Source organism: Cydia amplana, chromosome 14 (genome assembly GCF_948474715.1).
Source record: "Cydia amplana chromosome 14, ilCydAmpl1.1, whole genome shotgun sequence".
NCBI classification, from domain to species: Eukaryota; Metazoa; Arthropoda; class Insecta; order Lepidoptera; family Tortricidae; genus Cydia; species Cydia amplana.
In genome coordinates, this window is record NC_086082.1 from 17,342,802 (window position 1) to 17,368,576 (window position 25,775).

A 25,775-nucleotide genomic window follows, 5' to 3' on the forward strand; every position below is an offset into this window, starting at 1 on the left:
AAATAAGGAGGCCTTTGCCCAGCAGTGGGACACAATATAGGCTAAAAAAATTTAGGTATCTGTATTTGACAATATGTTATTTGCCTTAGCAAAATCATTTGCTACACAATTATTTACCACATCAAATTTGACGTACCTAATAAAATTTTGCAATATAAAAATGTAGCGAAATAAAAAAATTACGAAGTAAAATTATACCAAGGATTGGTTTGCGAAATAAAACTTCGGCGTAAAGTTGGTTGCTAAATGAAATTTGACGAAACATAATTCGGCAAAAAAGCAGTACACCAAATTTATTTTTCCTTCTATATTCGTAAATGTTTGATAACTTTGAAATGTAAACGCAATATAATTTATTGCCAATCTCTAACGCATTACGCAACCCTTCACAGGAAGCTCGAGCACAAATCATTGCGCTTCCAGCCAAACATTATTATTTATTACAGCAGCTACGTATAGGAGATATGTACTTACATTGCAAATTTAAGCTTTATGGGATATTTACACTTTTAAACTTATGTTATGAAAACGTAATGAACAAAGCAACGATTTTTATTATTCATTAAAACAAAAGAAACTAAACTAAAACTAGACTATACCTAAAAACTAAATGTAAAACTAGATAAAAATAACCTTAAAATTAAAATGTAGATCTAAAAACAAATAAAACTACTTAATCTTAAAATAAGTAATGTAGATCACTACACAGAAACGTAAAACGTTGTTTGAAGTTTGAACTCTATGGAAATCGAGGACTTTAAATGTAACCAAAATAGGTACCTATACTTAATTTCAAATAAACTTAGGTACCTACCTATTGTTAGGAGCCGGAGATATAACTATGATTTCCGGTTAAAAATCTAAAGAAAAAAATTACATGATGTGTATATGCATTTCCTTGCGAAGTGATCTATTTTTATTGCTCTGGGGTGTATAAAATAAATCTGTTTTTGGCAACCCTTCTGCAGGAGCTCGCACACAAATCACGGGCGATATTGCTCCCGCGCCTAAATCATAATTATTTATCCCAACAGCTATTGTTAGCGCCTGGTTAAGGGGGCGCACGCGCATTCGCGCAACAAGCTAAAGCTATTTTAATGAAAAAAAAACAAATTTAACCGATTTGCAAGACCAAAGTGATCCCATAAGTGTTCCGTGAACAAATTTTTGAACGAAACACTAAAAATATCGTATTGTCATATAGACGGAAACAAATGATAGATATATGAAAGTCTATTTGGTTACTGCAAACACACACTTTAAAAATACATGAGCAAAAGACAAAATAACTAATTATACACAATTTAAATATCAGAAAAATTATTTAAAGCAAAAATGTTCATGAGGATATGATTATATATATCAATCTCATACCTACCTATTTATATAGGTATCAATATCATACAAAATTAAAGTTATGTAAAAAATGTGGATGAAGTATTTACAAACGTAAATACGTATGTTGAAACTCGCCTGAGACGGTGTTTTTTCTTGGCTTTTTACAATCTATTCTATCTATTTATTTGCCTTATATACGAGCAAGTTTGCTTTGCAGTCTAATAACAAAAATTAAACTATATCTGTTCTACTCCTGAAAGTGGGCGTGCGTGAAACAGACCCAAACTCTCTACATAGTTTTATTCCAGTTCAAAAATCGCTGACTCCGATGCCCCCTTAACTGCAGCCAAATTGAATTACTTGCGCAAGGGGGGTTGGAGGGAGGGGGTATTGGCTGTTTATCACGCGACCCTTGCCATTACTCCATTTATGAAACGCACTGATTAAATGGTTCGGATACTCAAATGTTTTGGAATATTTCGTGACCAGCGAATATTATTGAAATTAGAACAATAGGGTTAACAATGTTGTTGTCTATTAATTAAATTGTAATTTGAAGAAACTGAAATTTTGTAACCGACGAACGCATGCAACTGAACGGAGTTGGCCTCGTAAGATAAACGTACTAGTGCTCGACATGCTAATATAAGAAGTGTTCCGGATGTTTGTATTTTAGTTTTTATTTTATTTTGGGTTGTTCCATTTCATAACTTTGACGATAAAGAGGAAAACCCACCTCACCCCGTAGTGCCTCGTATTTGGGGTGAGAGGGGTTTTCATACAAAGGTGATTTTGGAAGATTGTTGGATCGATTTTTTTTATTATGCGTATTACTATAGCTCCATTTTAAATTGGAATACATTATTTATGTAGCAGTAGCCTTAAAATCCCTTCTCACCCCCCTCTCAAATCTTCTCTCCCCGTTCATAACCCACCTCTCCCCGCGAAACCTACTCACCCCGTTTTACGATACCCATAGTTTTTCTGGACTTAATACGTAAAAAAATTGCCCACCAATTGGTAGACTTTGTAGTTCCCCTACCAATTCATAAGCAGTTTCAATAAGATGCAGAACCGATCCTGACAGTTAGCTATAGTTAACCGTGACCCATTTCTTGATCGTATCAGCCTTGGGACAAGGCCAGCTATCAATGCATGGCCGAGTCGTTTACGACTGTCAGTCCAAACTGCCATCATAACAGTGGTGCGTTTGTCTGGAGGAGATCATTTTTTACCGACAAGACCACCTGTTGTTTTCCTCTACTTCAAAATCAAACTAAAATGCTTCAAATAAATGAATAGGTATCTCAGGAAGTGTAAACAGAAATTCAAGATCACGTCGGCGCAAAATAAATAAATGAATAATAAATAAATATTATATGACATCATTGCACAAATTGATTAAGCCCCACAGTAAGCTCAAGAAGGCTTGTGATGTGGGTACTCAGACAACGATATAACATATATAATACACAAATACTGAAATACATAGAAGACACCCATTACTCAGGAACAAATATCTGCGCTCATCACACAAATAAATTCCCTTACTGGGATTAAAACCCAGCAGGACCTTCAGCTTCATAGGCAGAGTTCACTACTGTCACTATTCACTACAGAGTTACAGACTAGGCCAGTCCGGTCGGTCACTGCATGATGACTGTCTGTCTGATCCAATATCGGATACCTATCGGATGACCCTTGAAGAAAAGGAGCCTCTTAGAGTTCCCTAGATGGCATCTAGTCTTCTTAAGGTTTAACGTTATCTCTTGAACAATAACGTTTTAAACAAACATTAAATAAATTCAGTTGTACACCTGGCGTAAACTTACCAAGTAAACTTGGCGCTAATCTCGTTGTTTTGCGATACACGCACGTCAGCATCAGAAATGAAAATAAATGTTCACACGAGGCAGATTAATGGTGTTTAGTAATTCGGTTTGACAGCTCCCGAACGGGACAGGATTAGTAAAATCAGGGAATTTATGACGCGACGGATTAAGGCGTGTTTTCACAGTTCTCTGAATAACAAATATGTACTACTCAGCAAGACAAAATATAAGTTATAAACTCCCGTAAGATCTCACATAGGTAATGGTGTCTGTTGCAATCTTTGTCGGAAGCCGTTGTTGCTCGAAGGTTGCAATATTAATCAATAATATAGTTTGTCAAAGGACTGTCTCATTTCCAACATAGACAGAGAGTAACATACTATCTTTATCTTACACTAGTACTAGCACCCAAAAGAAAAGATGAGTATAGTTTTTTTTGTTCTTATTTACTGACAAATTGGTTTGACCATAGCAAACAGCGCAAACATCATCATTGTCGTTGTCATTCTACTCAACACTAATAAAAACTAGAACTGATACAAAATTCGTCAAAACATACAACAATAGAAACATGTTGATATATCATTCTACATTACTTGTTCGGTTTTTAACGTTTTAGAAAGTTATTGGGCTCAAAACTTAAACTTAGTTACATGAAACGAAATCTTAGTAAAATATCTGGCGATATTTATATTGTACCTACTAGCTATATTTTTTTTATTCTGCAAAAACTCAGGAGTGTTGTTAGTTGGCTCGTTGCCATACGGGGACCACTATTGCACTATCGTGTCTACTCTTCCGTGCCAAACTCCAATAGATATAGCATCCTCGTAATTAATAATTTGGGCTTTAAATATAATGATATACGGCAATTTATGTTAGAAATTAGATTTATTGGCGGCGCCGAAATTTTTTTAATGTTGTTTCTTTTATTATGTAGTTCCGCATCTTTCTATAATTGGCTGTGACATTTTATTAAACAAAAATATCTGACGCACAGATTTTTAATACTTATTTTTAAACTGATACAATTTTATTCAACTTCAGTAGATTACTGTGTGGCTTCATACGTTTTTACAAATAATTATATAGACATGTCACTTGCAAAAGTTGCAAATATATGAAGGAAACTCTGTTGTATAGAGCCACAAAAGTTTGTCATAATATGTATACAAAATTACAAATCTTGGCGCGCTCTAGTTTACAACATAATAAGTAGGTACTACTGCAGTCTGCAAGCCTTCAACCCGTCCCGTCCGCAACCGACTATTTATAATATAGCTTATTACCAACTGCCTCAATTGTAATCGTAGACCTATAAGTGGTCCTGTTTTCTGTTGTCCAAGCGTCCTGTATCACCGTCACACCTCTGACCTCTATCCCGGTCACCTCCCGACCGTGACACGTATAGTTCGTCACCGACGCCCGCGCATGATCAAGGCAAACATCTGTCATCGCTGTCACCAACGGGAACGTAGGTAGTAGGTAAGTACGTTTCACTGGCGTAGATTGTTTTTCAGTTTTGGCGCGTCATTTTGTTCTTGGAAACGTGTAAGCTCTTTCCTTAAATCAGCGGTTCTCAATCTTTTTTATGACGGAACCCTTTTGGAAAGCGAAATACTTGATGGAACCCTACAATAAAACAATAGTTTTTAGAAGTGTATTTTTTTTAGTAATAAGCATAATTCTAAATTCTTGCGGAACCCCTGGAGGGGTGTCGCGGAACCCTAGGGTTCCGCGGAACACACTTTGAGAATGGCTGCCTTAAATCATACTTACTTAAATTAAAATTGTGTGTGTCATTAAAATTAAAATTGTGAGTATCAAAAACTATTAATATGTATGTAAGTGTCTTTGGTTTCCGTCGTCTCAAAAGAGCTCGAAACGTAATATTATTTTGATAAAATATTTGATTTGTGTTTTTTAAGTAGTCACACTAACTTGACTAACTTCTGCTATGACTATACCTATAACATAACAAAAACAGTATGATATATAATGTACCTTTATCTCCATATGCATCACTGCATTCCGTACCTAGACAATACCTTAAATCACTCAAGCTCAAACAATCCTCCTTTCAACCCATTACTTACTCAATCGATGCACATATCCTCTCCATACATTCCCAAAATACAATCCCACTATAAATTGAGCTTTAAATTCCTTGCAACAATATCGGATACTGTTAAAGTTATACTGGCTTCTATGAAGCTTTCGACGTTTTCGAATCACATATTAACACATTTAACTTACTACTGATATGCCTTATTGCGTAGCGATAAGTTTCACACATGGTCTGGGTACGCTTTCTTCGAATGAGGGATGACTTCCGCAGGGTTCTCTTCTCGGACCACTTCTCTTTAATGACTCGAGCTATTCAATGGCGCGCGACGTTATGGCGGGCCCATTCGTTACTGCGATTTTATCTTCGGTTGTGTATTTTATGTGATAGATCCATTTCCTATTAATTATCTCTGGGTGATTTGAGTAATGGTTCAGTTGTTAACTTAATTGTTTTAGGATGTAAGGTCAATGTGGCGACCGCCATATAAAATATGAAAACGTGAACGGATCCTTAAATCTCCTCGTCAGTTCCAGTCCGGTCAGCTCTCCGCTATCAGAGGCCATTGAACTGTGATAACGGTGGCCTACTTACAACATGCCATTCACAAAACGTTAAATACCCATCTGGTTATATACCTAACTAAACTAGTATAATTTGGTCTTTGTCGGAACGGTAGTGAGTGTCCGTAAATTCACTGCAAAAAAATTGTCTACGTCAGCCACCTGTCGGCCTAGAATAGGACGGGTGCGACATTATCTCGCCCATGTGATAGACTATATGACCGACCCTCTCTAATTAATACAATACGATATAATACTCAGGACCGTCGCTCTCACTAGCCAGTACAATCTCAGTTGCCGTGGCTGAAACCGGCTAAGACAGGATGATGATGATGATGATGATAATTTGACCTTTGGATCCATAACGACATTAGGTACATACCTATGTGGATCAAAAACGTTCCGTATGACAAGCGTTTTTTCTGTCGATGAAGATATATTGGTGATGTAGCGAAGTGTATTGAACATTTTATGAATTGCTTTTATGTCACCAGCGATTTATCTATCGACATCTTGAGATGTGAACAACTTGATTTAATTACCTTGGCGTTAGATTTATTAAATTTATACTTGTATTTATCATACTTCGACTAGGAGAAAAATAGCATTAGTGGATACGGAAAGTTAGGACATTTTTTATGTCCTAGTGCCCCTAGTAGAATAACGTACCTTATTACATTTTCCGTACAACTCTTATGTGTATTCGTATATAAATAGTCTCTGATGCAAGCGGTCACCTCAACCTTCACCCTGACTTTGATTGCTAATTAGACAATCGCCTAAAATAACTGGTGTAGTTTGCGACGAAATGTTTTTCTAGGTAAAGAAAATACGTAATCGTGATAACACAATAAATAAATTAATTAATTAATATCAGGGGACATCTTACACAGATCAACCTAGCCCCAAACTAAGCAAAGCTTGTACTATGGGTGCTAGGCGACGATATACATACTTATATAGATAAATACATACTTATATACAGAGAAAACACCCATAACTCAGGAACAAATATCTGTGCTCATCACACAAATAAATTCCCTTACCGGGATTCGAACCCATGACCATCGGCTTTACAGGCAGGTTCACTACCCACTAGGCCAGACCGGTCGTCAACGCCTCGTCGTTCTCTGGGTAGAAAGGACACTTAATTACAATGATTCTTGGATTTATTGGAATTTATTTTATCCAAGGGACGCCAGCGGCGGTATAGCTCGGTCGCATTTTTATCGCTTGTCACCACCATGCCTGTCACGTTCTAACAAGTATGTAAGTGCGAAAGTGACGGGCCTTGACAGGCGATAAAAATGGAACCATGCTGCGCCCGACTTCTTTAGGATGCAAGCGGAAAACAATATGTTGCCACACAAAGTTTGAGCCGTGTGTGGCGTGATAAGAACTTCTACTCTAAATACTAGAAAATGATGATGATGACTGATAAAACTAGGTACGCTATGTCCTTCCCCCGGTCCTCAATATATCTCCATATCTACTAAATTTAATCTAAAGCCGTTCATTGGTTTAAGCGTGAAGAGGTAACAGATATAACTCTATCTGAAAGTAACTAGGTACAGTCAGCTGCGAAATTGCATGGGCAAATTATGAATGAATTCATTGATAAATTCGCCATGCACTTTCGCGGGTGATGGTAGGTACTTTCACGTTTATAAATAATAGTATTAAGGTAGGAATTATCACAATCAAAATCATTGCGCTTAGTTGCAATTTCCAACCTAATCTGTTAGGTTTTGAAAGCATAATTTCTCCAAGAAACATAGAAGAATGCTTTTACTTTACAAAAAGTCCGAAATTAATTTCACAGGTCCTCAGAATCCGTCAGATTTTACATTGGCTGCATTAAAGCGAAACTGCCACACACGTGTACCCACCCAGGCGGAGCCGCCAACACGCGAAGTCAGAAATCGACTCCCGCGCATGTGTATACCTACCTACTGGCAGACATCAATGTCCGCGGAGACAGGGCGGCGCGCACGCTTGCCAACACATACAGGCGTATTGTCATCACATACAGAGTACAGTCCATATCGATAGAAGAATCTAACAAGGCTCTAATTATCTGTACTTATAGAGCAATAAGTAGGTAATCTTACAGTGCAAGGTTGCCCTTGCTTGTATAATTAGGTGAACGGGAAATGTAGTTAAAAAATTAAGCCACCCTTTTACAAATACGTTTTTGCAACGCTCGCCTAATCGAATTTATCGATGTATAGAGTGAGCATTATATTATTTTTACATGTCGCCACACTGTAAAATATGTGTCTTAGCTTCGCTATTATAGAACGGTCAACAGTCTCAATATACATTTGATAGATAGATAAGATAGATAATAGTTTATTCATCACACATGGTAATAGGTACATTTAAAATATACATAATGTACACAATATTTATACTACTAACAAGTGCGACTAGTCAAAAATTAATTATTAAACTAAGGTGCATGCATGTGTGTATTTGACTTGTTTTTTAGTCCCCTACTATTCATGTTATCATGTATTAGTAATAATGTTTCTGATTGATCATTTCATGATGTGGCCGATAGCACAAGCAGCCAACCAAATTTATATTAAAAAAAAACTTAAACATACTTGACACATTCAAATGTATAATTATACTTTTAGAAAGTACCTACTCTTGGATGTTTTCCCATTGCAACGAGATGAAAAATATATAAGAACATATCTTTGACGTCGACACACAAAATAACATCAGTAAATGTAAACTTTATTGTATTGTAATAAGGTATACATCTAGTCAAACCGATCCAACGATCCTCGTACAGCGATGTTCTCATCTTTTTACTTGGACATTCATCAAAAGATGCATATCGGCAAGTAATTTGGCACTTCACATTTGTACATCTGGGGACACACCTGTGGCGTTGCCAACGTGGATTACTGAAAATATATCGCTGTGACGTCTTGTTGAATAATTATTATATGCAGTGATTAGTGGCCTAGTTAAAAACCAAGCTTTTATAACATTTTAGTGTCGGTTTTTTCCACAAGTTAGCAGTAATAATTTGTATTCAGTGGGTACGTTAACTATAATATTATCTAGGCATCTAATAAGATATGTATGATAAGCTTTAAAGTATAGCAAAATCTGTAACTTTTTGTAAAATTGAATATGGAAGATTGCTACAGCCTAATACAGGTCCCAATAATGTAGACGCTATAGTGTCAGCTGAAGGGTCAAGCCACGAAAGCAGGAAGACTTTAGTTTAAATTTACATTAAAAAAACAAACACCTTTAGCCATTTCTTCTTTATGTTTTTAGGCTCCCATTATCCGGGTTGTGTTTTGATTTTCTAAGCTGCTATCGAAGCCCACTTTCCGACTACTTCTCCTTTATGTCGTAGTTCTTCCACATCCTCTTTTGTGAGACCGTTGGCGCACATTTGTTCTTAGACTTCTTAGTAGGTAAGTATATAACATCTATTTCAAATTATGATCATCTCTTTGAAGTTATATCACTGTAACAGTGCGTAGGAGTCATATTTCGCTTCAAATGCTAATGATGTAGCTCGCGTCGCGTGCGCACGTGCCGCAAAGCGGTGACTTCTCATTACGGGTCATTGCTCAATACGGTCCCTTTATTGGCAAGCCGCCACATGTCCCTTCTCAAAGTGGCGATTCCTTAGTAGACTTGTTGCTGTAGTTACCGTAATGCTGTCTCGATTAGAATATTCAATCCATCGCCAATTTTGCCAAAGATATCGACTTGATGATATTCTTGGCAAAATGGGCTGTGATATCGCTTATTACCTACCTGACCTAGTGGCATAAGTTGCGTTCATGCGCGCGGCTCCATACATCTTGCCCGACTTCAAGTATCGACTCGCGCGCGAGAACGCAACTCATGCTAGACGGTCTGTTGCTGCAACTCTGCAACAGTAAATCTGCATGGGCAATGTTACTCCAGTCGCAATCTGAATGTTCATGAAACACCGCACCAAGTGACCCGTGTCCCTGACACCTGCCTCGCGTCACGTCATCTGTCTTCCACTGACGCTTGAGCCCAGAATAGCCCACCGCGCTGCCAAGTAAGCGGGGAAGATTTATGTGTTATGGCAGAGCGAAAGGTTACACCTAAGCTTTTACGTTGTCTTGTACGTTCGTAGGCACTTTCTACAAGCTTTTATTTAACGTTCGGGTTTGACCCGTTTAGCTTACAAGATTTGTCTTGCAAGCTAAATTAGACCCACTTCCCATTATTCGATTGAGCTGAAACTATACTATGCATATTGCATATGTAAGGTTGGGTGACCGTACAATATTTAAATCTGATGATGGGATGGGCATAGTTCATCTTGATTATAAAGACATGATAAAAACGAAAATTTTAGAACAATTTTTGGAAATGTCTTACGAAATAGATTGGTTTTCCTGAATGAAAATAGGGAAGCCCATTAGCACATTAGCATGATTCGTCCCTGAATCGCTGTCAAACTTCGGTTTTGTAGGAAGTTTCTTTTCTGACTTGTAGTACTTATTCTTACTTATTCTGTGATTCTGGGAAGAAACGAGCGAGATGTCCGCTTATTCTTCGTGTGCCATGTAGGTATCTATGAAGTGGGAATGAGCTTTGCTCTTCTGGCGGGAGGTACAAAACTATTATTTATATCTTTTCGCAGAAAAATAAATGACATCAGTTGGCCATGAACTAGAAAGACCTTGCTAATGGACGGAGTTTGGCACGGGTTCAGGGAGTTTTGAACGGTGACAATCGATGGAAGGAGCATTAACCGGCGGCGTTTCCTTGTTACGAAATAGGCGATTAGTAGGAAAGTCATGATCATCGCTCGGATCTTTAAGTGGACTGGTAGGAGTGGTAGGCGAAACTCGTCATAAGTTCGCACTCTGGCCAGATAGTTGATTACCTACTCTCATTTCACAAAGATACTGAAGAGGTTTTCAGAAAGGGCTTCTTTTTTTAACATAATATATCCGAAAGATCCTATAAGAGCGAAAGGTGAAAGGCAGTTTTTTATAGTTGGTCCTACACATTAAATAAGGTGTGTTACCTATATTTATTAAAGGGAATTATATGCGCTTTGGGAGTTATAGAAAATGACGCATATCTCAACAACTGGCCGGAGCTCGGAGATTTCTCAAAACCGACACGAATGGAAATGGAGGGGGGAGGCTTTTGCCCAGCAGTGGGACACCATATAGGCTTATAATAACTTACTTACTTATGGCGTTATTCATAAACGGCTGCTAACTTAATCAGTTGATGATCGTCGTTTGTCCCTATCTATCGTTATGCCATGATGGGACAAACATGATCATCAGCTGATTAACTTAGCAGCCTTTATGAATAACGCCGTTATTCTTTTAAACCTGAAGAATTTAGTAACAACTGACGTCATCTTTAACTCAGTCCTAATCTGTTTATTCCCAGCGTAAGTCAACTAAGCCCCACATAAATATCCCCAAGCCTTAACTCGGGCGTTCGTACTCAAAATACATATGTTAGTATTAAAACTAACCTTCCTTGACCCATGACCCTTGTCTCCGCAATTAGAGCTAAGAATTGTCATTAAGTTTTGATGGTACAGTTGCCATCAGATATATCGGAGCGGCCGAGGTGCTCAAAAATATCGCAACATATACTTGCGACAATAGAAGCGTGTTCAGATATTTGTGAGCACCTTGGCCGCTCCGATATATCTGATGGCGACTGTACACATAAATATCGCGAGATACGCAAAGCTATTTTCTTAATTATGACATGTAGCTTCTGACAGATGCCTCGAAAGTGGATATGCGACCGAAATACAATAGGCTGAGATCCCGACTCATGCTGAAGTACCTCATCTGTTATCGGAATGGGAGGCATTTGTTATAGGAACGGATAAATGAGACAATCGCGATGAGATTGGCTGATCATGTCTTATACGGCGATCAGTTATATCTGTCTTCATTATGATGTGCTAATATAAAAACAGAATTCTGGTGATATTGGATGTGTTTATGATATATAGTATAAAACAATGCTGTCTGTATGTATGCTTAGATCTTTAAAAGTACTCAACGGATTTTGATGCGGTTTTTTTAAATAAATAGAGTGGTTCAAGAGGAAGGTTTATGTATAATTTGTTAACCCGTCCAAAGCCGCCGGGGCGGGTCGCTAGTAAAAATATAAAGTAAATAAATGAAGATGTAGTTCTATTCGTTTGTTTGTAACTAACCTCTATATTTCGGCTTCTCGCAATTTATTAACGTTAGCTGAATGAGATCCGCTAAAAAGTTAATTCACATTCTTGATGTTTATTTTCGTAACGCTAAAATAATCGTAGCACCAACGGCATATCTAAGCTTAAAATTAACAATACCTATATATAAAAACTTAATCAACAGTGGTTACTCATAGGGGTACGTCTGAATGTCTGTCAAATTAAACCAGTTTGACAGCACTGGCTTCCCTAGAATGCGACTGACCCTATTAAAAAAACTTATAAAATACAAAGAAAAAACAAACGAAGTGAGACTAACATCAGTGGGACCATGCACTCGAAACAGTGAATGAAAAAGTGCTAACGTCATTTACCTGGCGCGGCTCCATCTCACAGGCGTTTAAAACATCGTTTTACACATTTATGCCGTTCTCATTAACTTGGAAAAGACATTTTGATGATGATGATGATGAGGAACCGAATAAATGTGGCGTTTATGAGGGTGTCACTTTATCACCATCACTAGAGATTTTGTGTCTGAATCTAATGAAGCAGAATTTTTGAATTCCCTGTTATTTTTTGTATTCCTTCCAGTTTCTACTCCGACAACTTAATTTACTGCTTTTCAAGTCTCCAGAAGTGCAATTGGAATTTTTTATAATATAATGACATCGAAGGGAAGTGACAAACACGTGATACTAAAGCTTCACTATAAGCGAAGTCATCTTATCCGACTTTGTCACAAATAATTTCATATGAAAACCAAACTTCGAAAAGTAATTGCTTCATAGTAAGCGGTTGGTCAGTATAAGCGGAATCATAATAAACGGTTCACTGTATGTTATTGCTTTAATCATAACTCACAGCATCTCGCTCGCACTGGGGTCTCGCAGGGGGTGCATGGATGAGTGATAGCAATATGAAATCAACCGAGATGAAATTTTCTTCGGGTCTCAGTTTTACTTCAAGACACAGACACCGCCGCACTTTGTCTAAGTTTTGTGCCCACTGCCCAGGCCAGGAATTTCTTCTTCCAGACTATAATAATCTTTTAAAGACCTTTGACTAATATTCTGTACCTACCATGTTTGTGATGTATTTTATGTTGTACTATAAATAGTGTAATTGACGTACACATTATATAATAGTAGTGGCTATTGCCCTATTGCGACTAGCAAGTAATCCTGCTGTCACGTCTGTTCGTCGATTATTCCACTCACGCGCATGTAATCTCATACTGGCTGCACTGACAATACGTAAACTTTAATACAAACACATAAGGTACACAGATGGCCAGTCGAGGGTGTTGTTGTTTTATGCAGCTCTAATCTTGATTTAAGACCGACGTGGAAGTATGGAGTGGATTGTCTGTGATGTTTTAATGGCGAGAAAGATTGAAAGCTTTGCCGCATTTTTATCCGATGGACAAATGTATTTGTAACGTGTGTATGCATGTACCTTTGTGGATTTTAAATAGGATTGTGTAAGAGACATGCGGTATAATATTAGACATAATACATAGCACATAGTATGTAATTCTAATCACACAAGTTATTGTTTTCACCTACTTGCTTTTTAATTTAAGCTTGAGTAGAAGGTCAAAATTTCCCAAGAAGTTATGACTAAAATATCGGAAAATAACCGGTATAAATGCTGGGATTTAAATAAGAATGGCTTTGTAGAAATTTTGAACAAATACAAAAATTCATCGACACTTATAAAATAAGTACCTATAGCATCGGTCTCGAAAGTTTTTTTCTACAAAATCACATTTTTTGAATAATTAATTGAGGAAAAATGTCGTTGCCAAATTTTTTTTTACTTGCGTACTCTGATTTTCAGAAAACTCTAAAATAACCATTCACACATTGGCACGTCAATACTTATTCATTTCAGTTATAATTGCCTCTGACTCGAACATATTACACAATGGAAACGCTATTCAATTCCTACTGACAGATTGACTTGAACATTTGTCCGCGGACCAAACTTTAAACAATAACAGCCTTAACAATATTAACATTCAAAAACGCTTAAGTCTTTTATCGTTTAAATACGTGACATGTGACAATTATTCTTTACACTTTACACAAAAATTTACTTAACTCCATAGACATTAAGGTCGTTTTCCTTATGGACAAGTTGGATGCGCGCGCGCCGACTTGGCTACGAGTTCGGGGTATTACTGGCGGTTGCATCACCGGGTAAGTGCAGAGTAATTAGGACTTTAATTACTGACGGTTAAGGTTGGATGTCGATGGACAGCTTGGTAAAGGATGGTGCAGATTGATGGTAAGAAAAGTTGACAAATAAATTTATCACATTTAGTCTAAAGATGTGGAGAAGACGATCAAATAAATAATAATATAATTCTCCACACTTACATACTTAGACAGTTAAATAATATCTTATTATTACTTGTGCTTTAGATATAACCAAATGACGGGAAAGAAGGGAGGCCTTTGCCCAGCAGTGGGACACTCTTATAGGCTATTTAAAAAAAAAGATACTTGTTGGGCTTGTGACAGTTGTGACAGATATGCATATATCTTGTATCGGTATGCATATCAGATTAGAGCCAGGGCTTTCTGGCGGTCTAGCACAACTTGCGTTTTCGCGCGCGAGTCCATACATGAAGTCGCGCCAAATTCGCGCGCGAGAACGCAACTCATGCTAGACCGCCTGCTGTAAGCCTATCTCGCTCTCACTTTTTTCCGCCTTTCTTCGCCTAGTCTAGCCGACTTTTCCTCTTTTTATCTACCTTGCATCTTGGTACCACTCATATCACTCAATTATCAGTCGTGTAGACTAGGTTTGTGCGGTGTCAGTGTGATCGAATATTATAGAATGTCGTGCGCAGACAGGGCGGCGCGGCTGCCAGCGCGTGCGCACGTTATGTCACTCGCTATTGGACCAATTACCATCTACTACAATGTAGCTAGGAAACACATCATATTTTATTAAATACTTTGTATTTCAGTTTACAAATACTATGTACGCCATTAAAATTATACATTGATCATTTTTAGGGTTCCGTAGCCAAATGGCAAAAAACGGAACCCTTATAGATTCGTCATGTCTGTCTGTCTGTCTGTCCGTCTGTCTGTCCGTCCGTATGTCACAGCCACTTTTCTCCGAAACTATAAGAACTATACTGTTGAAACTTGGTAAGTAGATGTATTCTGTAAACCGCATTAAGATTTTCACACAAAAATAGAAAAAAAACAATAAATTTTTGGGGTTCCCCATACTTCGAACTGAAACTCAAAAATTTTTTTTTCATCAAACCCATACGTGTGGGGTATCTATGGATAGGTCTTCAAAAATGATATTGAGGTTTCTAATATCATTTTTTTCTAAACTGAATAGTTTGCGCGAGAGACACTTCCAAAGTGGTAAAATGTGTCCCCCCCCCCCTGTAACTTCTAAAATAAGAGAATGATAAAACTAAAAAAAATATATGATGTACATTACCATGTAAACTTCCACCGAAAATTGGTTTGAACGAGATCTAGTAAGTAGTTTTTTTTTATACGTCATAAATCGCCTAAATACGGAACCCTTCATGGGCGAGTCCGACTCGCACTTGGCCGCTTTTTTGATGTAGGGCACATCATGTATTGGCAATACATATTATTATTATTATTTATTTATTCATGAACAATATGACAATTGTATTTGAATATAGTTTAAGATAGTTTAAGACTGAACGAGTAAATATCATGGTATCCCATAAATCCCATAAAATTACACTAATCGACGTAATTTCACCGAAGGTTAACTCAATGGGACTACCATTATTTTCTTAACGTTAGTGTTACTATGTATTAATGAAGTGTTTCTGAGGGCCTACCGCGAACCACGTTCGACGTGTTGCCTCCCTGTCACACTTACGTACGAATTTACATTTTTTTTTTACGAATTTACAGAGGGGCAACACGTCGAACGTGGTTCGCGGTAGGCCCTCTGGTTTTTTGGATACTAGCGACCCGCCCTAGTCCAACCAATTTACACAAAATCTTAACAAATTATACACCTAAACCTTCCCTAAGAACACTCTATCGATAGGTGAAAACCGCATGAAAATCCGTTCAGTAATAGAATACAGACAGACAGACAGACACGACGCAGGACTTTGTTTTATATCTTATTGAGTTTTTGTATGTTTTCCGAGCAAAGCTCGGTCTCCCAGATATTATGTAATAGGTATCTACTATCTATTGATATGCTGCCGCGTTAGGACACAGTCGTAGCGTATAACCATACGAATTCATAAAACAAAAATCGTACATTCCTCAAGAGGACCTCCCAATCGCTGTCAACAGCAAGACATCAGCCTGTCCCGTGACAGAGCCCAAGCAATTAACCGTAACGTAACTCACTACCCTCAGCTAAGGACAAGCGCAATCCACCCTTATTTAGGGCCTCCTATTATACCTCCCCCATTTGCATAATAACGTCCACGAAGCTATTACAGTGAGAACTAAATTTAGACCTTCGTTAAGGTACTTGACACCCAAAAAGATACCCAAGTCGTTAAAGTGAGTGTAGTTATACCGTTTTAGAAAGGACCGGTTTGGGCCAATTTCGAGTTGAAGGTTTATTAGGGGGTATTTGATATCGGACGCGATTTTACGACCGACGAATTGTTTCGACGTGATTGGATTGAGTTTTTTTTTATTAAATTGAAAAAGGAGCGTAATGTTTCTTAAGAGGCTGTAGGCATTAGTGAATTTCTTTAGCTTATTAAATTAAATATTTGAAGGCGAAAAAGCTGAACGGCAGATGCGATTCTATGTTGGAAATTAAAGCATTTATCAATTGGCCCTTACAATTTTTCTGAAAGAGAGAATACGATGATTTTTTCCATCGTTTAATTTGCCATTTAAAACTTGTGGCCTATGTAGTTTTTTTTTTTCACTTTGACTTGAGGACGGATACTTAATAAACTTTATAGGTACGTACGTATAAAATTAGAAGGTTATCAAGAAATAATTTTCATAATTCCAAGTCCCAACCGAAGCCAACTATAATCATCAAAACTGGCATGGCAACAGTAGCTGTCACTCAGCCTAATTACTCCTCCTACTACCATGACTAATCATAGATCTTATCACCTTGCTATAAGGTCTAGGTAAGATCAGGTAATTGTGACCAGCGCGTTGGCCGCCTGCCTTCTGCGTCAACGCCGAGCTGTCTACGAGACACGACTTTTGGACAATGTTCAACCCTAGATGTAAAAGGTGAAGAGCAATCAAAATACGACCTCGTGACGAAGATTTAAGGTTGGGTTTAGAATGGGAGGTGAGGAGTGAAAATAGCGTCTGACGCAAGGGATGGCAGAGAAATTCAATACAGTAACATTGGTTTGCAATTTGTGTGAAAGCACTGTCTTAGTGCAGGGGTTCGCAACCATTTTAATTCGACCCCCTTTAGAGTAAAATCATTGGAGCAGCTACAAAAAGCATATACTTTATTGCTAGAAAACAGTAAGCAGAGACTTACGAGAAAAAACAACTGACTTTAAAAACAGACTTTAACATGTCATCACGTATGGTCTTCATCAGCAGTTCCACTTCAAAAGAACAAATGTAGGAGTTACTATAAAAATATTATTATGTTAAGATTTCGCTTAATTTCTCCAGGATCCCATTAAATCATCCATGGGACAAACTGATAAGGATTTGAGCACATTCACTGCCATGACCCGCTAGGCGGGTTCCCTGCATAAGGTTTTTTTCCCATGTTAACGGCTACGCTCTTAGTGCATAGCTCGCGCTGGCAATGAATGTGTTAAAATGCAAAAATATTTTCCAATAAGCCTCTTCGAGATATCGGGGAACATAAAAAGTCCAAAATCCCGATGAATTTCCTCGTTTAAGTTGGTTAAAATCTACTCGCAATCAAAGACGGGGTCGTGTCCGGATTCGAACCCTGCGTGAGTCGATAGGTCCCTAGGGGTTGCTCGTTGGCAGCGAGGGAAGTGACACGACCCCGGTGACAGCACTTACAGTAATGAGGATGATGTAGCTGTTGTTTTAACCTTTGAATGCATGAACAAATACGTTTTTTCCACGGACAAACACGAGTTATAATGTAATCAAATTGATACACCATGGAGTAGGTAGAAAAGTACTGAAAAACACCGCAAAATCATAAAAAAAGATTCAGGGAAGATTTCATAAAAGGAAAGATAGAAAGGAAGGGTTGAAAAAAAGGAAAAAAGGAGAGAAAATAAAACATCACATAGAACCAGGATCGCTTTAGAAATATAGTCCTTTCCAAAATTTCCAGAACATACAAACATATCAGTCGAGGTGAAATTTGACACACTTTCGTAAGTTCGGTGACAAATTGACAATGTAAATGTTATCCCTTTCTTCCTACTTTTAATATCATAAATGCGATGGTAACTTTTTATGTCTGTCTACCTCTTCACGCTTAGACCGCTGAACCGATTAAGATGGAATGAAATTTGGTAAGAAGATATGTAGTTTGAGAGTTTGAGGTCCGGGGAAGGATATAGGATGATTTATTTTATACCAATCATCATCATATAAACACAGACGATATCGCGAGCAGAAGCTAGTTTGACAAAATAATCGTAAATACCGTAAGAATTTTATTTAGATATTTTAGTGATTCTGATAAATATGGAAAATGACAAGGACAGGTAGGCATAGGCAGCGAACGGGTTAACAGTGATTGGTAGCCAAACTTGGCCAAAACTATTCGTATACAGGGTGAGGCGGTAATGAAGGCGATAAATTGCCAGAATAGACGTTATCCGTCTTACTTAGTCAAGTTGGCAACGGATTTGCAGTCTTAAGATTGAGTTTGCATTATTACCCTTAGGTATTTATTGGGCATATAATTCTATGTTACATCACCTGCAATAACACTTAGGAGGCGAACGAGCAGACGAATTGCCTCATGGTAAGAGATTACCGTCGCCCATGGACACCTGCAACACCTGCAATATCTGACACTTAGTTTGCAAGTTCTGTTTTATCTTATCCCAAATTTTACAAGATAGGTATCATAATTTCAATATGCTGCCGATCTGTTTTGGAATTACTATAACTTTAGTATCTGGGATATGAAAACATAGTCCAGGGGGCCCAGCCAATATGGCAATCGTTGATAGAAAACTTAGAATATTGTATTCTAAGTTTAAGCAACCTATATGTATATACAGGTTGCTTCCTGTAACAGGAGCAATAAATTTAACTAAAGGCTGTACTCCTCAAACTGACCAACATTTGTTGAGCAACTTTTAAAAATTATGAATCCTTGAGACTTCCTCTTTTTCATACAAAATAAATATTGTCTGCAATGTCAAAAAATTGCAATACATAGTGTCTTAGAATAAACTTTAAAGTGTAATAAAAATCAAAACATGAGTTATTTTCAAAAGTTGCTGAACAAATAAAAAAAAACAAACAGTTTGAGGAGTACAGCCTACAGTTTAATTTATTGCTCCTGTTACAGAAAGCACCCTGTATGTATAAATATAGAAACAGTCTCGTGACGATACTTTTTTTTTCGTTGGGCGTTTGTAGATGTTGTCATCTTGGCTAGACCCCCAAAACGGAGCAGGGGGGTGTAGTTCACTACGCAGTTTAGGTACATTTGTCCGGCGCGCCTCCCGGGCAGGCGTATGGCAGTGGGCTGCCGCTCGGCTCGCACGATACTCGTGTCACGTGGCGCTCGCGCAAAATTGATAATACTTGCACAATGGCTTCCAAACCTAAATCTCGATATAATCCGTATAAAAGATATTGTTCTGTTTACGGATGTCTGAATAAACGGAAGAACAAGGAAGCAGAAATAACATTCTTTAAAATTCCGGACGATATTGAAAGGTAAGTTCATTTTGGTGAATTCAAACTTTAAACTATAACATAAATACTAAGTACTTAATCACATTCGATAACTTTTTGATTCGTTTTGTTTGCATAAATATAAAGCGCTTTTGACTAAAATGAATTATGCATACCTAAGCTTAGACTACATAGGTAAGTACCTACCTATACCTACTTCTAAGAATTTGTCAATAGCCTGGGTAAGGTTGTATTAAGCACCTACTAAATTATTCCTTATAAATAACTTATAGGTACACACATATATCAACAACAATGTATCACAAAATGTTAACAAAAAGGTTCCAAAAAAAAAAAGTACATTTCATTCATGTCTTCAAAATATTGACTTCTTGGGCCTCATTTTACTCAGAATCATTTGTACATTCACGCCTCATACATGAAAAATTTTGTATGTAAATATATTTTTCACCTCAGCAGCTCGAACAAGGGTACTTTGCTACTTAAAAACAGTGAGCTGAGTGGGACAAAATGAGCAAAATGCGATTTTGCTCACTCAGTGAGCAAAATGCGATTTTGCTCACTGTTTTTAAGTAGCAAAGTACCCTTGTTCGAGCTGCTGAGGTGAAAATTTAATTGTTGGTATATCTTAAGAAAACATGAGTGAATAGAGGTAAGTGATGAAGAAGGAATACATTTTTCGGGTTCTCTAATATGTTCTCACTGCTGAGGTGAAAAATGTTGTGTACTACACGAGATCAAAGTTATTTACATCTCGTGCGCTTTTGAGTCCCTTACTACGCTCAAGATTCTAAATCAGATTCACTCGCTACGCTCGTGAATCTATTATAGAATCTTTCGCTTGCACGGGACTCAAAATAAGCACTCGAAGAAATATCAAACTTTGATCTCTTGTTGTACAAATAACTATTTCCAGTGTGTCACGTCATACAAATAAAAAAAATATTCATACAAAAATGTGACGATCTGGAAAGGAAATCTTGGGACACATTTGTACTTAAATGATTCCGAGTAAAATGAGGCAGAAGTCAATATTTTGAAGACATGAATGAAATGTACACTTTTTTTTTGGAAAACGCTCAACTAAGTACGTCGTCAAGTAGGTTGACGATTGATATAGGTAGTCTAAGAGCTAGTGACCTTTTCGTGAATCGTACTTTCTTTTCAACAATTTCGACATTCACACAACAAAATAATTTTTCACCACACCCGCTCGTAAAGGCTGATTTTATCATTTAAAACAGTGAGTAAAGTTGCGTTTTATCCTCTAGACCTCTAGAGTCTAGAGAGGCAAAGTAATTGGATGCAAATTTTGACTTGTTATTCACGCTTTCACGCGTTAGCTTGTTGGATAGACTAATAATACTTAAACGATTATTTTGAATAATAAAAATTAAATATACATGTAATAAGAATTGTTGCAATGAAAACAGATTGTAGTTTCCTCGCATAGGTGTGGTGGAATAGTTATTTATTATACAAGGGGGCAAAGTTGTTGTTTAACTTCTCGTGCTTATATTGAGACCCGAGGCAGCGAAAGATTGCGAAATTGAGCCACGAGCGTAGCGAGTGGTTCAAAAAGTGGAATTTTGAGCGTGCGAGGGCCTCAAAGCACGAGAGGTTGAACAAAATTTTTCACCACACCAATGGAAGTAAAATACAAGTTGATACATAATGCAAATGTAATCAAAATTATTGGTATTCAATATCTATCACACACAATACACACACAGAATATATATAGAATACACATATGTGTATGTTAATACTTGTGAAACATAAAACGGTGGTTAAAATTTGTACCAAATTTCTTTCCCCCCATGTGGATTAAACGCAACTTTCCACAGACTTATTAAGGGATAAAGAGCGCCTTTCCGTGGTGGAGTGGTGAAAAATGTTGTATTACACTCGACAGCAAAGTTTGTTCAACCTCTCGTGCTTTGAGACCTTCGCAATGCTCAAGAGGTCGCTAGCTCGGGACTTAATATAAGCACATCAAGAAGTTAAACAACAACTTTGCTCCCTTGTATTATAAAAAGACTATTCCGCATATATAGACCAAGATACCTATACTTGATGTAGAATAAAATTATATTTAGTTAACATTTTATTACCTTCATCTGATTGTAAACTGGTATTATGTTATATTGCAGACGACAAGAATGGCTAACAGCCATCGACAGAGAAGATTTACTGGACGAAAAAAAGTTAAAGAAGGCCAAAAATAACTTTGTTTGTTCTGCACATTTTGACGACTCTGCAATCATAACTTCTACTTCGAAGCGGCTGAAAAGTGATGCAGCACCCACGAAATTATTACCTGATAAATCTCTGAAAAATATTCCACCAGACGCTCTTCCACAGACCTCCACAGATATTTTGTCTCACTTACACAAACCCACAAAGAAAGATAAAATATTGGTTACCACTTATAGTCACAATCAATCACAAACCGATACCCAAGAACAAAAAGAAATAGAATCTGAGATCGCCCAACCGAAAAATAATAAATCATTTAACGAGTCGAAGCCTAAATCAACAGTTATATCTAAACCTAAAACAAATGCCTTACAATCTCACAAAAATGTACGAATATTATCAAATGAAATAAATAAAATTAAAAAACCTGAACTTACTTGTACTTCAATGCAAACAGATTTAATTGAAACATCAAATAAAATGACACAGACAGCATTAGCCTTATCTGACAAATCCCCACGTAAAATAAAACTGAAAAAGGAACTTGTGACTGTTAAATGCCAACGTTTGGAGCAAGAAGTTTTAAAAATGGAAAAAGAGTAAGAAGCAAAAAAATTCATCTTTACTCTCCAGTCCCGAGGACGAAGTAGCTCAACGATTTATGAAATTGGTTGAGTGGCAAAACAAAATAAAAAACAAATTCAAAGGCAATCGCTACGAGGCGCAATTCAAAATATTTGATTTGCATTTACATTACGCTAGTCCACATGCATATCGTTGCCTCCACACTGTTCTGAAGCTTCCCAGCAAGAGTACATTAAACAGATTAAAGTTGAAAATTTCTCCTAAACTTGATGACCGTGTTCTAAATAGTCTATCTTTAAAAATTAAATAATTACCAGAAAATGCAAAACATTGCACTATTTGTGTAGATGAAATGGTACTCAAAGGACACCTTGTATTAGGTATGATACAAAAACAGACGAAGTGGTCGGATTCCATAATATAAACGGTACTATATCTACAGAAATAGAAAGCAATGCCTATGAGTATGCTACAAGGTATATACTGCAACTGGAAGCAGCCTACGCTCTTCTAAGAAGTACTAAACATTATGCGGACTTACTCGTAGATTCGTGGATGAATGAAGTAATATCAAAACTTTTTGGTGTGGGTATAGAAGTGAAAGCCATTGTATCCGACCAAGGGTAAAATTTTGATAAATATGCGAAAGTAATAAAAAAGTGACCGTTGAAAAGCCATACTTTTATGTTGAAGAGCACAAAATTTTCTATATTTTTGGCGTGCCACATTTAATAAAATGTGTGCATAATATGTAATTTATTATCGAGCAATTTGCACTACAAAGAGGACGTTATATCTTGGGATCATATTAAAACACTCTATGAACACCAACAAGATAAGAATCTAAGATTGATACCTAAAATAACGAATGCTCACGTAGAGCCGAACAACTTTCAAAGGTTGAGGGTGAAATATGCCGCTCAAATATTTAGTAACACGGTATCTGTTGCGCTTGAGACGTATATTGAATAGGTAAAATCTCCGAGGAGGCTAAAGGAACAGCAAAATTTATTATAATAATGGATGACTTATTTGACGTCCTAAATTCCTCAAAAATAAAATATCAGACAGCTTTTAGAATGACTCCTGAACAAAAATTAATTTTACAAGATGCTCAACACATGTTTGCCACTATTAAGTCTAAAAAGCGTAATACACAAGAAGACAATACTAATCAGATAAAGACGTTCCATAATTTTCAAATAACCATTCAGTCAGTATTACAACTGTTTGAAGATTTAAAATCAGAGGGATTTAAGTACCTATTTACAAGACGACTCCACCAAGACAATTTAGCAATTTTTTTCGGGTCTAACTATTAGACAACAAGGTGGTTCATGTTTTGAGCCGACACTTCTTCAATTTACTCGAGCATTTTCAAAATTATTTATGTCAACATGCTGGCTAACACTAACTGCGCGTCTGACATATATTGCTACTTAAAGCTGAGGATATAATTAATAAAAACAGTTCTAATCCACCCGAACAAGCCAGAACGTCGCTGGTAGCCTTACATGGTGATATTGATTATCATATAGATTTGCCTGAAGCTAATGCCTACCTACGTTGCGGGTTTTTTACTTTTCAAATGTTCTAAAAAACACCCAAGTTGCCAAGAAATGTTTAAAATGCTTGACTCTTCACTGGATTTGGACTATACAAGGTTTACTCACTACAATAGTAGTTTATGCAACAGTGATATAATAAGGGTTATATAATAATAAGAACCAATTATGAGCTGTTGCATACATTACTTTTTCTGACAGCTGCAGCAAAAAAAAAAAAAAAAAAAAAAAAAAAAAAAAAAAAAAAAAAAAAAAAAGAGTTATTATTAAAAAAAAAAAGAGTTATTATTGTAAATGAAAACATACCTCTTTCAATCAAGATGATCGGAACTTGTATCTTTAAAAAAAATAAAGCAGTTGTATTATACTCATAAGATGACTGCTAGCAGTCATCTTATGAGCCTATAGACAAATCATTCAAATGACATTGCTTTAGATATCACTGTCAGTCATTTAATTGACACATTTAAGTGCTGGAGTAGAAAAAGCTTATAATAAAAGTAAATCGTTTTATGGAAATCTAAAGACGCCTTCTCAGAAATGAACGAGTACGTTCAAAAATTAGAGATTGCATTTACACACAATTTTAAGCACTATTTACACCAAAATCCTGGAAGTGAAATATTTAAATTAGGTACTGCAAGAGATTCAATTACCAACATTGCCATGTTCGTGTTTCCCTGTGGACTATTTATTAATATTGTTCGTGAGACTATCGACTCTTGAGATTTAATAATCTAAATTTTAAATTGGAGAAAAAATCAATTAATCAATACTTAAAAGTAAAACAATTATAAGATAATTTTGTAATAAACACATTTGATTATTGTACTTATTTGTATTTTATTTCGTTACAAATACCCAGTTAAACGCCCATCGGTCCAATAAACTAAACTTAACATAGAATATTGGTTGCCCAGAAACAATATTAGGAACTGACCGACATATTTTCAAAGGAATACGGCTGTAGCATACTTACAAATTAAAGATATCTTATGGATACGGTTTTAACACCCCCCCCGGCACTGATTAAAATAACCGACTTGGTTTCACATTACATCTCAAAACTTTTTTGTAGTAAAAGCGTTGCGAGACTTGCACCTTTTTACATGTAATGTTTTTGATGGGATAATTTTATACCTAAATCTGACTTTTGTGAAGGAGTGAATTTTCTGTACGTTAGTATATACTATTAGTTATTCTGTGCTAGGAGGCCATAAGAGGATGTCAGTAATTTATATTTATGCGCAGTTCGTTGAGTTCATCTTGACCGCATATAGCTACTTCTGCTGACCGTAACCAACATTTCAACTCCGACATATATATCAGATATCGATACATCGATACGGTCAATTTATCCGACATTCGCAAAAGTTCGGCCTCGCACCCTGTCGGCTATTATTACCAATCATTAACGGAAGATTTCCCCCCGATGCGGCGATCGTATCTAGTAGGGTGACCAGTTGCCCAGAATTTTTCGGGATAGGGTTTTGCTATGACCTTTTTTTTGACGGAGTGGAAATGCATTTACGCACAGTGTGTGGGACTCGCCGCTCCTTGTCCTTCTCCTAGCGAGGGTGGG

At 36.9% G+C, this 25,775-nt stretch overlaps 1 protein-coding gene and 2 long non-coding RNA genes across 3 annotated transcripts in view; 2 read left to right on the top strand and 1 right to left on the bottom strand.

Moving 5' to 3' along the window:
- The window catches only part of LOC134654266 (uncharacterized), a 290,346-nt gene that overhangs the window by 57,339 nt on the left and 207,232 nt on the right, over positions 1-25,775 (bottom strand). The window lies entirely within an intron of this gene.
- LOC134654257 (52 kDa repressor of the inhibitor of the protein kinase-like) lies at positions 19,617-23,133 on the top strand. Its single transcript, XM_063509724.1, has 2 exons — positions 19,617-19,865; positions 21,998-23,133. The coding sequence occupies exons 1-2, from the start codon at positions 19,738-19,740 to the stop codon at positions 22,644-22,646; spliced, it is 777 nt and encodes a 258-aa protein (XP_063365794.1). The 5' UTR covers positions 19,617-19,737; the 3' UTR covers positions 22,647-23,133.
- LOC134653866 (uncharacterized) lies at positions 24,068-25,025 on the top strand. The gene is made up of 2 exons (XR_010097290.1): positions 24,068-24,308; positions 24,682-25,025. It is a non-coding gene; the product is annotated as an uncharacterized LOC134653866 (long non-coding RNA).

Excerpts from the sequence above, each read along its gene's own strand:
- LOC134654257 (XM_063509724.1), top strand. The coding sequence starts at position 19,738 with ATGGCTTCCAAACCTAAATCTCGATATAATCCGTATAAAAGATATTGT. Across the intron at positions 19,866-21,997 it reads ATTCCGGACGATATTGAAAG|ACGACAAGAATGGCTAACAG; the intron begins GTAAGTTCATTT and ends GTTATATTGCAG.